Source organism: Micromys minutus, assembly GCF_963924665.1.
Source record: "Micromys minutus genome assembly, chromosome: 9".
NCBI classification, from domain to species: Eukaryota; Metazoa; Chordata; class Mammalia; order Rodentia; family Muridae; genus Micromys; species Micromys minutus.
This window is the reverse complement of record NC_137978.1, coordinates 26,177,000-26,188,101: the sequence shown is the minus strand read 5'-3', so window position 1 is coordinate 26,188,101 and position 11,102 is coordinate 26,177,000. Positions and strand designations below refer to the sequence as shown.

General features: G+C 50.0%; 1 protein-coding gene across 1 annotated transcript in view; it reads left to right on the top strand.

The window, feature by feature from the left end:
* The window catches only part of MROH7 (maestro heat like repeat family member 7), a gene marked incomplete at both ends in the record, with an annotated part of 34,374 nt that overhangs the window by 16,652 nt on the left and 6,620 nt on the right, over positions 1 to 11,102 (top strand). Inside the window, 10 exon segments of the mRNA XM_080920708.1 lie at positions 8 to 38; positions 40 to 147; positions 361 to 475; positions 478 to 550; positions 5,185 to 5,322; positions 6,257 to 6,371; positions 8,179 to 8,319; positions 8,900 to 9,079; positions 9,503 to 9,658; positions 10,347 to 10,469. Coding sequence (XP_080776834.1) covers positions 8 to 38; positions 40 to 147; positions 361 to 475; positions 478 to 550; positions 5,185 to 5,322; positions 6,257 to 6,371; positions 8,179 to 8,319; positions 8,900 to 9,079; positions 9,503 to 9,658; positions 10,347 to 10,469 — 1,180 coding nt within the window.

Here is an 11,102-nt window from a genome sequence, read left to right as displayed (position 1 = left end):
TCCTTAGCAATGGCTCAGAGATGTGGAGGCAGCTGATTACTTCGAAAGCCCAGCTGTGATGTCCGAGACCTGCTGGATCTGCTCCTGACTAGCCTAAAGGAGAAGCCTGTAACCAAGAAGGGTCGTGCCTCCATTGTGCCCCTGGCGGTGAGGACCGGACAACCTGACTTCTTTCCCTTTCACCCTACTCAGCACAACTTCTTGCTTGTAGAACTGCTTCTGCCAGAGCGGGAGGAGCCATGCTTTTCTAGGCTGGATTAGAGAATTGGTCTCAGTCTCTCAGAGCAATAAGCTAGGCTTTGGCCAGCAGCCCTAGGAGGATGGACTGTGTCAAGCCACTGGTCTCCACTCCACTCCTAGGCAGCCAGTGGCCTGTGTGAGCTCCTGTCCGTCAACAGCTGTGTGGGCCGTGTGAGGCGCATCTATCCTCAGCTGCTCCTGGCTCTGCTCATTCAGGTCCATTATCACATTGGCCTCACCTACCCAGCCGTCTGGCTCCTCGAAAGGACTCCAAGGATGACACACAGCCTCCTCTCTTCATTCCTGTATGGTAGGCCTCATTGTTTCTAAACCCTACTGTGCTTGCAGCCAGGGGGAGGGGGTTACCAAGCAAAGAATCCGCAAACATCTTATGTATAGACACTAGTTCTAGCACCAGAGCAGGAAGTAGAACATACCGTCCCCCTCTTGTTAAATAGGCTCTCATGTAGTCCAGGCTGGCCCCAAGCTTGCTATGAAGCTGAGGATGATCTTGAACTTGGGATCCTCTTGTCTCCTTCTCCTAGTCACTAGGATTATAGGCATGTGCCACTGTGCCCAGTTTATTTGGTTCTATGGATCAAACCTAGGGCTTCATTCATTTTGGATAAGCATTCTTTTCCAACTGAGCTAGCCGCCCCTCCCCCCAACCCCACCGCCACCAGAAACAAGTTATTTGAGACATACTATTCTTCCATGGCTGGTTCTCGAACCCTTTTCTGCATCCCACCACTCTCCTTAAATGGTGTGAAGGAATCAGTTGTCTTCAGACCTTAACCCACTACTACCACCAGAAGACGTGCTGGTTGTATTAGATTTGTACCCCAGGCCCACCAATGTCTTTCCTCTTTACCATAGATACCTTCCCAGAAGACAAGCAGATTTTTAACATGCTCTTTCAGGGGTAGTTAGCATTAGATGAGTCACACGGGTTTATATTCTATCCTTTACACAAGTGCTAACCTACAACACAGGTGCACATTCTCTCCTAACATGTATCAAGGCTTGCAGAACATCCTTATGCGCAGAAATCCAGCTGCTGTGGTGTGTGCAGCCCTCCTGACTCAGGCACTGCTCTTGCTCTTCGAAATGGCAGACGGCACTGACATGAGCTTGCTTGTGTAGATGGAATTGTATGTGTAGGATGGGCTCCTGTGGGAGGGTGGATCAATGGGCTTCTGTTGGCAATACTAAAATGGTGCAGAAAGGCACGGTGGAAAACATTCTTGACCAGTGTGATCAAAGTGTAAGCGCAGGGACAGTGAGCTTACTTACAGAAAGTGCTACTGTCAGCCAGGGTTTACACACACACACACACACACACACACACACACACACACACACACACACACTGAGAGAGACAGAGAGAGACAGAGAGGCACAGAGAGACAGGGAAATGGAAACAGAGACAGACAGACAGACACACACACACACACACACACACACACAGAGAGAGAGAGAGAGAGAGAGAGAGGGGAATTAAATAAAATGTAGTAATTCCTGTCCTATTTGCACAGAGGAAACTGTCACCAGTGCTCCTGGCCTGTGCTCCCCACATCTGTCCTAGGGCAGTGCATTGCAGAACATTTCTATCTTTGCTAATTTGTGTTGCAAAAGATGGATTTTTTTTTGAGACAAAGTCTAAAAGGAGTCCTGATTCTCCTGCCTCATATCTTGAGTTCTGGGATGGCAGGGTTCTACCACCACACCTGATGTGCTGTGTTCAGGTGTTTGTGTGGCTGTGAGTACATTTGTGTGTGTGCATTTGTATGCACCTGTACATGGGTGTGTGTGTATTCATGCATGTGTATGTATGTACCCATACATGGGTGTGTGTGTATGTGTGTATATGCTAGAGTTTTAATTTTAATTTCTCTTTATTTGAATGAAGCCAAGATTTAAATGGCATTTGTATTCCCATTTAAGTGACCAAGTTGCCCTTGCTCTTTGCCCATTCATATAGGACTACTGGGATATTTTTTTAGTAATTGGTTTTTTTTAATTATTTTTTAATTTTTTCTGTTAATTTGTGAGAACTCATTGTATTAATAAAACCAACTTTGTCGTTTATATTAAATTTGGTCACTTAACCTGTGGTTTTTTTTTATCTTTTTCCTTTTTTTATCATCAAAAAGTTGAATGTTTTGCGTGGTGGGCTTGTCACTTTCCATTTCTTGTCCCTCTGTGTGTTGTACTTACAAAAACATATTTAGAAGGACAAAGGGCAAGCCATGTGCAGTTGGAGGCCTTAGATGGAGATCTATCACCCATCTATCTATCTATCTGTCTGTCTGTCTGTCTGTCTGTCTGTCCGTCCGTCCGTCCATCCGTCCGTCCGTCCATCCGTCCGTCCGTCCATCCATCCATCCATCCATCCATCCATTTGTCTATCTATGTATTATTTATGCTCTGGCTTTGGTAACTAATTTCTTGGCTGGTCTTTTCTTGCCCCCTAAGAGCTGGGTGGCTGATTTCTGTCTGACTGTTGTGAGAACGAATAACCTGACACTGCACTAGAGAGACAGACACCTGCCATCTGTGTGCCTGCTTTCAGCTTCCCCTGTGCTCACTGGGGCTGTAGGTTCCTGGGAAACTGAGCAAGAGGGGAAGAGGTGCTGCAGTCACAGGAGGAGGAAGAGCACAGAGGAAAGTGAGGAAGGTCACAACCTCCGAGAGAGGGAGAGAGAGAGAGAGAGAGAGAGAGAGAGAGAGAGAGAGAGAGAGAGAGAGAGAGAGAGAGAGAGAGAGAGAGAGAGAGAGAGAGAGAGAGAGAGAGAGAGAGAGAGAGAGAGAGAGAGAGGGAGGGAGAGGTGTTAGCCCAACTAAGGCACAGGACCACTGGAAGGAAACCAGAGTGCCTACCTACCCAACTTCATAGCCATGGTGACAGTCCAGCTTACCCACAGCACAGGACAGCACACCCTCCCACAGACGAGGGATAGTTCACTTATCCATAGTCCAGTGAGAGTTCACCCTTTCCACAGCACAGGATAGCCCACCCAACCTACAGCATGGTGTCGACTCACTCATGATCCAGTTCCAGCCCATCTTACCGTAGAATGGGGACAGTCCACGCTACCTTCAACACAGCCACAGCCTGGGAGGTAGCAAAAGCAGAGGAGTCAAGTGCCAGTCTGATGGGACCAAAGAGCCCCAAGATGGTGCCTGGATGTAGAATAGTGGCCCCAAAGATGCATCCACCTGGAACCTGTGACTGATCTGGTTTGAAAGAGTAGTCTTTAAGGATGGAGTTACTCTAAGGAGATGAACTTGCATTAATTAGGTGGGTCCTGAATTCCATGCCAAGGTCCTTGTGAGAAGGGATGTTCAGATATAGACTGGAGGTAGTTTTGGAGGAAAGAGGAAGATGCGGTGTTTCTCCAAGCAAGGAACCTGGTGCACAAAGCAAAGGGTCGTCGCTTAGTATCTTCAAGGGAGCATAGGTCTTGTGTATTTGGAAGTACTCTATCACATGCCCTGCTTTCGATATTTTGAGACAGGGTCTCACTTTATCACTCTGGCTGTCCTTGACTTTGGTCCTTCTTGCCTCTCCTTCCTGAGTGGTGAGATTGCAGATGTCTGCCACCTAGTCAATCTTAAAGGTTGTCTTGAGTCCCTAAAACTAGCATCTCTCAGGACCATGGGAACTATGTCTACAAAGGCATCATGAACTCATCAAATAACTGTTTAAGTTTCTGGGGAGCGATTCCATCTATTATGTATCAACAGTTTATAATCACAATTATGAGCCTCGGAGATGTTTTGGTCAATGGAAGTCTGAGTCTATTGGTGGTGGGTTTAATGCTCTAGAGGCCATGGGACCTAGGAGAATGGAGCAGATAAACAAGGTGGACTAAAGTCTTACACTATAGCCAACTTTATTCAGAGCATCAGACAGCTTTTACTCCGAGGGTTAAGGAAGATCATGTGAGTAAAGTTCTCGTGAGTTCGAGCTACATGCGATTGTAAAGACAAGGTGCATGTATCAAAAACCTGTTTTCCACAGAGACATAGCCAGGATAACATAAGCATTTACTTGAGTAACAACAGCAAGCAATAATGAGTCATCTGAAGTAAACTCACTCCGACCCACCATTCCTGGGAGGTACATGAAGATACATTCCAAGAGTCATTTCGTGTTTTGAAGAAACGGAGGTCACAAAACCCTTGACTTGTTTTCTCCCGAACACTTGGCATTCTCCTAACATGACTGTATTCTTGGACCACGTTCCAACACCGGTAGTTCCACTAATAATGAAGAAGAGCCCAGTGTGTTGCAGGCAGCACCACGTACACTAGAATGAGTACACACCACGGTGTTCACACAAGGCCACCACCTCTAGAAGCCTTTCTCAGACTGTAGCCCATCAGTATATGGCTCGTGACTTCCCACCTAAAGTGACAATAGTCTGAGTTAGACATCCATGTGTTTTTTAACAAGCAGCAGCAACCTGGAGGCTCCCGGAGCTCACTTGGAATCTCTGAGCTCTGCTCAGTTGCCTGGGTGTGACAACTCCCCAGGGTCTTCTACTAGGCACCCAGATGGGAGGCACACTGTGAAGGGTCCTGAGGCAAACACAGACTCAGGCACCAGCAGGAGAGCAGAAAGGACTGTCCCATGGGCTGCCAAGACAGCCACGGCTTAATGGGAAGTGGAGAAGGGGAGACACAAGAAAGCTTGGCCAGCCAGCTAGCTCCTCCATTAAGCAAGTCCCCTGAAAGGGAGGGTGGAAGGGGATTTTGCTTCTGTTTCTTTCCATGTTCCCAGAGCCATGTGTTACTTGTAAGGAGTCACCCTCTGTGGACCCAGTGCCCACTGCTAACTGTGTGGTGGAGGGGAGCTCATGGGGCTTGATGTAGCATCAGCAAGACAGTCCTCGTAGAAGGCAGTTTATGGTCAGAGGACTTTACCCCTTGTCTTGGCAGCTGGATGGTGAAGGTGGTGAAAACCCTGATGCTAAAGATGGGCTGTTCTTACGAGTCTGCGTTTCTGGAGGAGCAGGGTGGCTGGGAGCTCATGGGCCAGGCAGAGAACCACTACCGGGGAGTGTCCCTGCTGGCAAGGTGAGGTACCTGGAGGGGGTGCCTTAGTCAGGGTTTCTATTCCTGCACAAACATCATGACCAAGAAGCAAGTTGGGGAGGAAAGGGTTTATTCAGCTTACACTTCTATATGCTGTTCATCACCAGAGGAAGTCAGGACTGGAACTCAGGCAGGTCAGGAAGCAGGAGCTGATGCAGAGGCCATGGAGGGATGTCACTTACTGGCTGGGTTCCCCTGGCTTGCTCAGCCTGCTTTCTTATAGAACACAGGTCTACCAGCCCAGGGATGGCACCACCCACAATGGGCTGGACCCTCCCCCCTTGATCATTAGTTGAGAAAATGCCTTACAGCTGGATCTCATGGAGGCATTTCCTCAACTGAGGCTCCTGTCTCTGTGATAACTCCAGCTTGTGTCAAGTTGACACAAAACCAGCCAGTACAGGGGGTAGGGTGGGACAGTGTAAGGCAGGGTGGACCCTCCATGTCTCCAAACAGATCTAGGCTTGCATCTCTGAGCAATGGCTTTTTTCCCTCTCTCACCTCTTCCCTGAAGCTTGGGACTTAGTAGGGGGACACCCCTTACTAAGTGTAAAAAATGACATCTACTCCTGGGAGGTAAACCTGGTTGTAATGTTTCCCTGAAATGATGTAGTTAGTGCCTCTTTTTGGCCTGGTGAGATGGCTTAGTAAGTAGACACTTCTTACCAAGACTGCTGACCTAAGTTCAGTTCACTGGACCCACATGATGAAGAGCAAAACCCAACTCCCACTAGTGTCCTCTGACCTGCACATGAGCACTGTGGCATGCACACCCACTCACATACACATGCACACCCGCTCACACAGTGACTCTGAACTAACCCCCCAGGGGAAAGGCTGGGGTCACAGGAACCCGGGTGACACTGGCCAGCCAGGGTTCTATGGGACTGGCCCCTGAGGGTCTGCTCCTCCCTAGGGCCATGGTTCACTACTCCTGCCAGGAGCTGTGTCGCATCCTCTACCTGCTCATCCCGCTCTTGGAGAGGGGCGACGAGAGACACAAGATCACAGCCACTGCCTTCTTTGTGGAGGTACGTCCTGGGCCCTGCAAGCCTGGTGAGGGTAAGTCAGGGCCTTGAGTCACAGCACGGTCATTTCTCCTGGGAAACAACTTTGCAGTTTCCAAAGCCTTCCCAGGACCTTAATTTCTTTCATTAGGAAGGCTCCATTGATCTGTCTCCTTCCCACTCTCACATCCCACACTTCCAGATTCTCACAAAACCCCAAGCACCCATTAACCTTTGACCTCTGCTGAGCACCACCATGTGTCACCCACTCCACCCTGGCCTTGAGGCGTTCTCAGTATGGCGGGGAGAAAACATCCAGTTATGTGACCGTCATGGGAGAAGAGACTGGAGAGAGAGAGGTCTCGGGAGAGTCACGAAGGAAGTGACAGAGTCAGATTAGTGTGGCAGGAAGTGCTGGGCATGTTTAGGAGACCAGTCAGGAGGCGGGAAGGCCAGTGGAGAAGTAAGATGCTCGTGCACAGCAGTGTCTGATGTTTATTGAGCACCTACTATCCTCCTGCTTGCTCTTAGAGCTTTGCACTAGATGTCTCCTTACATCCTCCCTCCATCTTATCTTCCCTCAAATTTCATAATTTAGATACTAGACCATGGCTTGGTTCAGAGGAGGCAACTGAGGCATAGACTCTTTCCAACAGCGCAGATGGCAGATCCAGGGTTCAAATCCACACCTTTGGCTCTAATTCTCCCATGCCTCTCTCTCTTCATTTATTGTGGTAAAATCCAGTCCAGCATGGGCTGGATTCAGAGTGAGACCTTGTCTCAAAACTATTATCAACGCTATATAGGAGATGTGGCTCCCTCGCTTGGCGCATGCGAGGCCCTGGGTCTGCTTCACAGCAGCCCTGAGTATTTGGCGTGGACGTGCATAAGCCAGCACCGGTGCAGTCCTTCCTTCCTCCCCTCCCCTCTGGCTAGCTGGTGATCCTTGTCCCCAGTACTGCCATCTGCTACACATGGCTCTCCATGGCGGCAGTGGTTGTCAGCCATGGAGACAGAGGCAGCGAGAACCAAATCCTATTGGCTGCAGAAGGAAGGGAGGGTATGAGGCAGAAAGTGGGTGCGCTAACCCCCACCAGCTAACCCCTACCATGGGGACATGGAAGAGGAGCAGTCCTCAGAAGGGGAAGAGCCAAAGTCTGTACTGGACTTGATTCATTTAACAACCACACGCTCCACCCCAAGGTTTAGCTTAGGTTGAGTGCCGGCTCAGAGAGAATTGGCCGAGTTTCCGTCCTATAGGAAGTCTGTGGGTGTCTGTGGGGACGGGAGGGCACATTGAACACTGAGCTTCCTAGTTGCTACCTCAGGAATATGCCCAGAGTTCCTGGGAGTCAGAGAAGAGCGTTGAACCTGAAGCTGGGTTTTTAAGGGAGCCATGCAAAGTGTGGGAGAGTAGACGTGGCTGGCCTGGCATAAGGGGACTCTGATAACGCTGCCCTAGCGTAAGGGGGTTCCTGCTAGCGCAGAAGGGACGACTGGGGGAATGGCAGAAGTAGGTGTGTGATTAGCAGGGTGTACAAAGAATGAGGGAGGCCAGAGAGGCAGGTGGGGCCAAGAGCCAGGCGATGTGGGGGGGAGGAAGGGGAGGGAGGGAGAGAGAGAGAGAGAGAGAGAGAGAGAGAGAGAGAGAGAGAGAGAGAGAGAGAGAGAGAGGGAGGGAGGGAGGGAGAGAGGGAGGGAGGTTTCTGGTGTAGAGCACTAGTAAAAAGTTTTCCAAGTCCACAGCCTGGGGAGGTGAAGCCCCAGAGTCCCGGGGAGACAGTGGGCCGTACATCCCTAGCTCAGCAGTGATTGTCGTCTGCTCTCTCAGCTGTTCCGCATGGAGCAGGTGCGTCGCATTCCTGAGGAATACTCCCTGGGACGGATGGTGGAAGGCCTGAGCCACCGTGACCCCATCATGAAGGTGCTGTCCATCCGGGGCCTGGTCATCCTGGCACGCAAGTCTGAGAAGGTAATGAAGGGTTGAGGAAAGCCAAGCTCTGCCAGCTCCTGGGCTGTTAGTCTCTCAGATGCTGGTGGCTGGAATCTGAGCCTATCTCTGCTTACCCTCAGTGGTCCCATCTATAAAATAAATTTGCCATCACAGTCCTATATATTGTATTGTTTTTTTTTTTTTTTTTTTTTTTGACCTTTCCTGATCTAGATTTTGCAGTGTCCCTATGGGCCATGTGTAGAATGGTAGCAATTATTTTGACCTTACATGTCAGCAGACTGAGGTGCAGAAGGGTGGGTTAAGCTCAACGTTGTAGAAACTGCCCTTTGTAGCTCGTAACACAGCTGGGATGAAGGGGTAGCGTGGGTATCATCTACCTGGGGCCGGCAGAGGGAATAAGCCTCCAGCTACCCAGCCAATCAGGGAGACCAGAGAAGGCTTCAGGGAACAACTGGAAGTGGAGGGTAGGAGTGGGGGGAGTTTCAGAACACACAGCAAGGTACAGGCACATGGAGGTGATAATAGGTCACCCAGGTCTTCTTGAATGGGGGGCTGGCTCTCCCCTCTGCTGGCCCAGGCAGAACATTCTCTCCCACAGATGGTCAAGGTGCAGGGTCTGCTGCCGTCCATGGTGAAGAGCCTGAAGAACATGGATGGGGCACTGGTGGTAGAGGCTGTCCATGACCTCAAGACCATCTTCAAGGGGCAGGGCAAGAAGCTAACGGACAACTCAGTCTACATGGAGCTGCTGCAGACTCTGCTGCTTCACTTTGTGGACGTAAGGCATCAGGAGTGGGGAAGGGAGGGTCGGTCATTGCCGGGGTTGCAATATTCCCCCATCTACCTCACCACAAATGGGGCCTGGGCAGAGCTGGTCCAGATTAGAGGAAGGGCACCTCCACCTAGCTGCTTCTCCAGGAGAGAGCTCCTTTGTGATGCTCTCCCAGAGGAGGTGGACTTACAGCCGCTGGTTAGCCCAATGGGACATTTCTTTGGCAGTCAAAATGAGGGGGACATTTTCCTAGCTGACACAAAGGCATCTTTAGAATACAAGGACCTGGCTAGACAAAATGGTGAGCACCTACCTTAGGCTCAGTGAGGATGGAGCTGGCCCATGTCAGCCCCACGTCCTATGCATGAGGGAAAGGAAGGCCACGGTGAGAGGGCCCCCACCCCACCCTGGGCTTCATGCTTGTCCCAGGCGAGAGAATCAGTGCGAGCATCCTGCATCAACATCTACGGGAAAGTGGTGAAGAGGCTCCGGAAACCCTGCACCCCGGCCATGGAGGAGCAGCTGACCAGCACGCTGATGCCCTTGCTGTTCACCATCCAGGAGGGCAATGCCAAAGTGGGCCAGGTGAGAGCGGTGCAGCCGGCAGGCCCTGACGGGGCACCTCCTCCGTAGAGCCAAGCCAGGACTGGGGGCAGGCCGTAGAAAGCTGTTATTTATGTCCGGCCAGGTGTGCTCTCTAGGGGCATCCTGGACAGAAGCCCCTTCAAATAGATAATTCCACATGTACCTTTCTTTTCTTCATCTACTATGTATGCATGTATGTGTGTATGTATGTGTGTATGCATATATGTAAGTGTGTATGTATGTGTGTGTGTGTGTATGTGTGTGCATGTGTGTGTATGTGTGTATTTGCAATACTGGGGGTTGAACCTTAGTTAGTCTTCGGGCATGTAAGGCCAGCACTACCACCGACCTACAGTGCTTCTATTTGCACCTTTCAAACAGGAATTGGTTTTTCAAAATCCAATTAAAGAAATTGTGTGTGTGTGTGTGTGTGTGTGTGTGTGTGTGTGTAGCGTAGTGTAGTAGTAGTAGTAATAGTACTTAGTGGTGGTGGTGGTGGTGGTTTTCTCTTTCTAGAGTTACATGGGCTCTGGGGCCTGGACTCAGGCTGCCAGTCTTGAGTGGTGGGCACCTTTACCCACTGAGCCATCTCATCAGCCCCCAAAGCCAGTTTCTAAGGCATTTTCCCCTGGAGGGCCACTGTCCTGGAATTCCACACTGCTGGTATTTTCTCCCTATTGGTCTGCAGAAATGTGTGAGGACCCTGTACCACTGCTCTTCCTTCATGAACTGGGAGTTGCCAAAAGGGGCTTACAGCCAGAAGCCCTGGGACAACCAGCAACACACAGTGACCAAAATTTGCAAGTATCTTGTGAGTGCTTCCTGTATGTTCACCGACTCTGTAAGGGGGTTGGAGTGCTTTGCTCCACGCTCTGACTGGTGGCCTACAAGCCACTGGGTCTTGAACATTCGTCTCCATCTCTCATGTCTCCTCATCTAGGGCCCCCGCATCACTACATGCCTCCAATGGCTGAAGATGTCTGTCTGTCTGTCTGTCATCTATTTGCACTCTCTCTGTACTTCCTCCATCATGTGTGCATCTGTGCGTGTGTGTGCATGTGGTTGTGTGTGTGTGTGTGTGTGTGTGTGTGTGCCTGTACTGAATCCATGACCTCAAGCATGCTAGGCAAGTGCTTTATAGCTGAGTTACAGCTCCAACCTATCTATACTGTATCTTCTGCCTAAAGTGTCTCTCTTTCTTTTCAATTTTTAAACGTTTTTTTGTGTTTTATTTATTTATTTGTTTATTTATTTGAGACAAGGTTTCTCTGTGTAGCCCTGGCTGTCCTGGAACTCCTTCTGTAGACCAGGCTGACCTCAAACTCACAGAGATCTTGCCTTCTTCTGCATCCCAAGTGCTGGGATCAAAGGTGTGTGCCCCCAACGCCTGGCCTTTTTAAAACTCTTTGAAACATGGTCTCCGCTTGTCTCAGCGTCCTGAGTG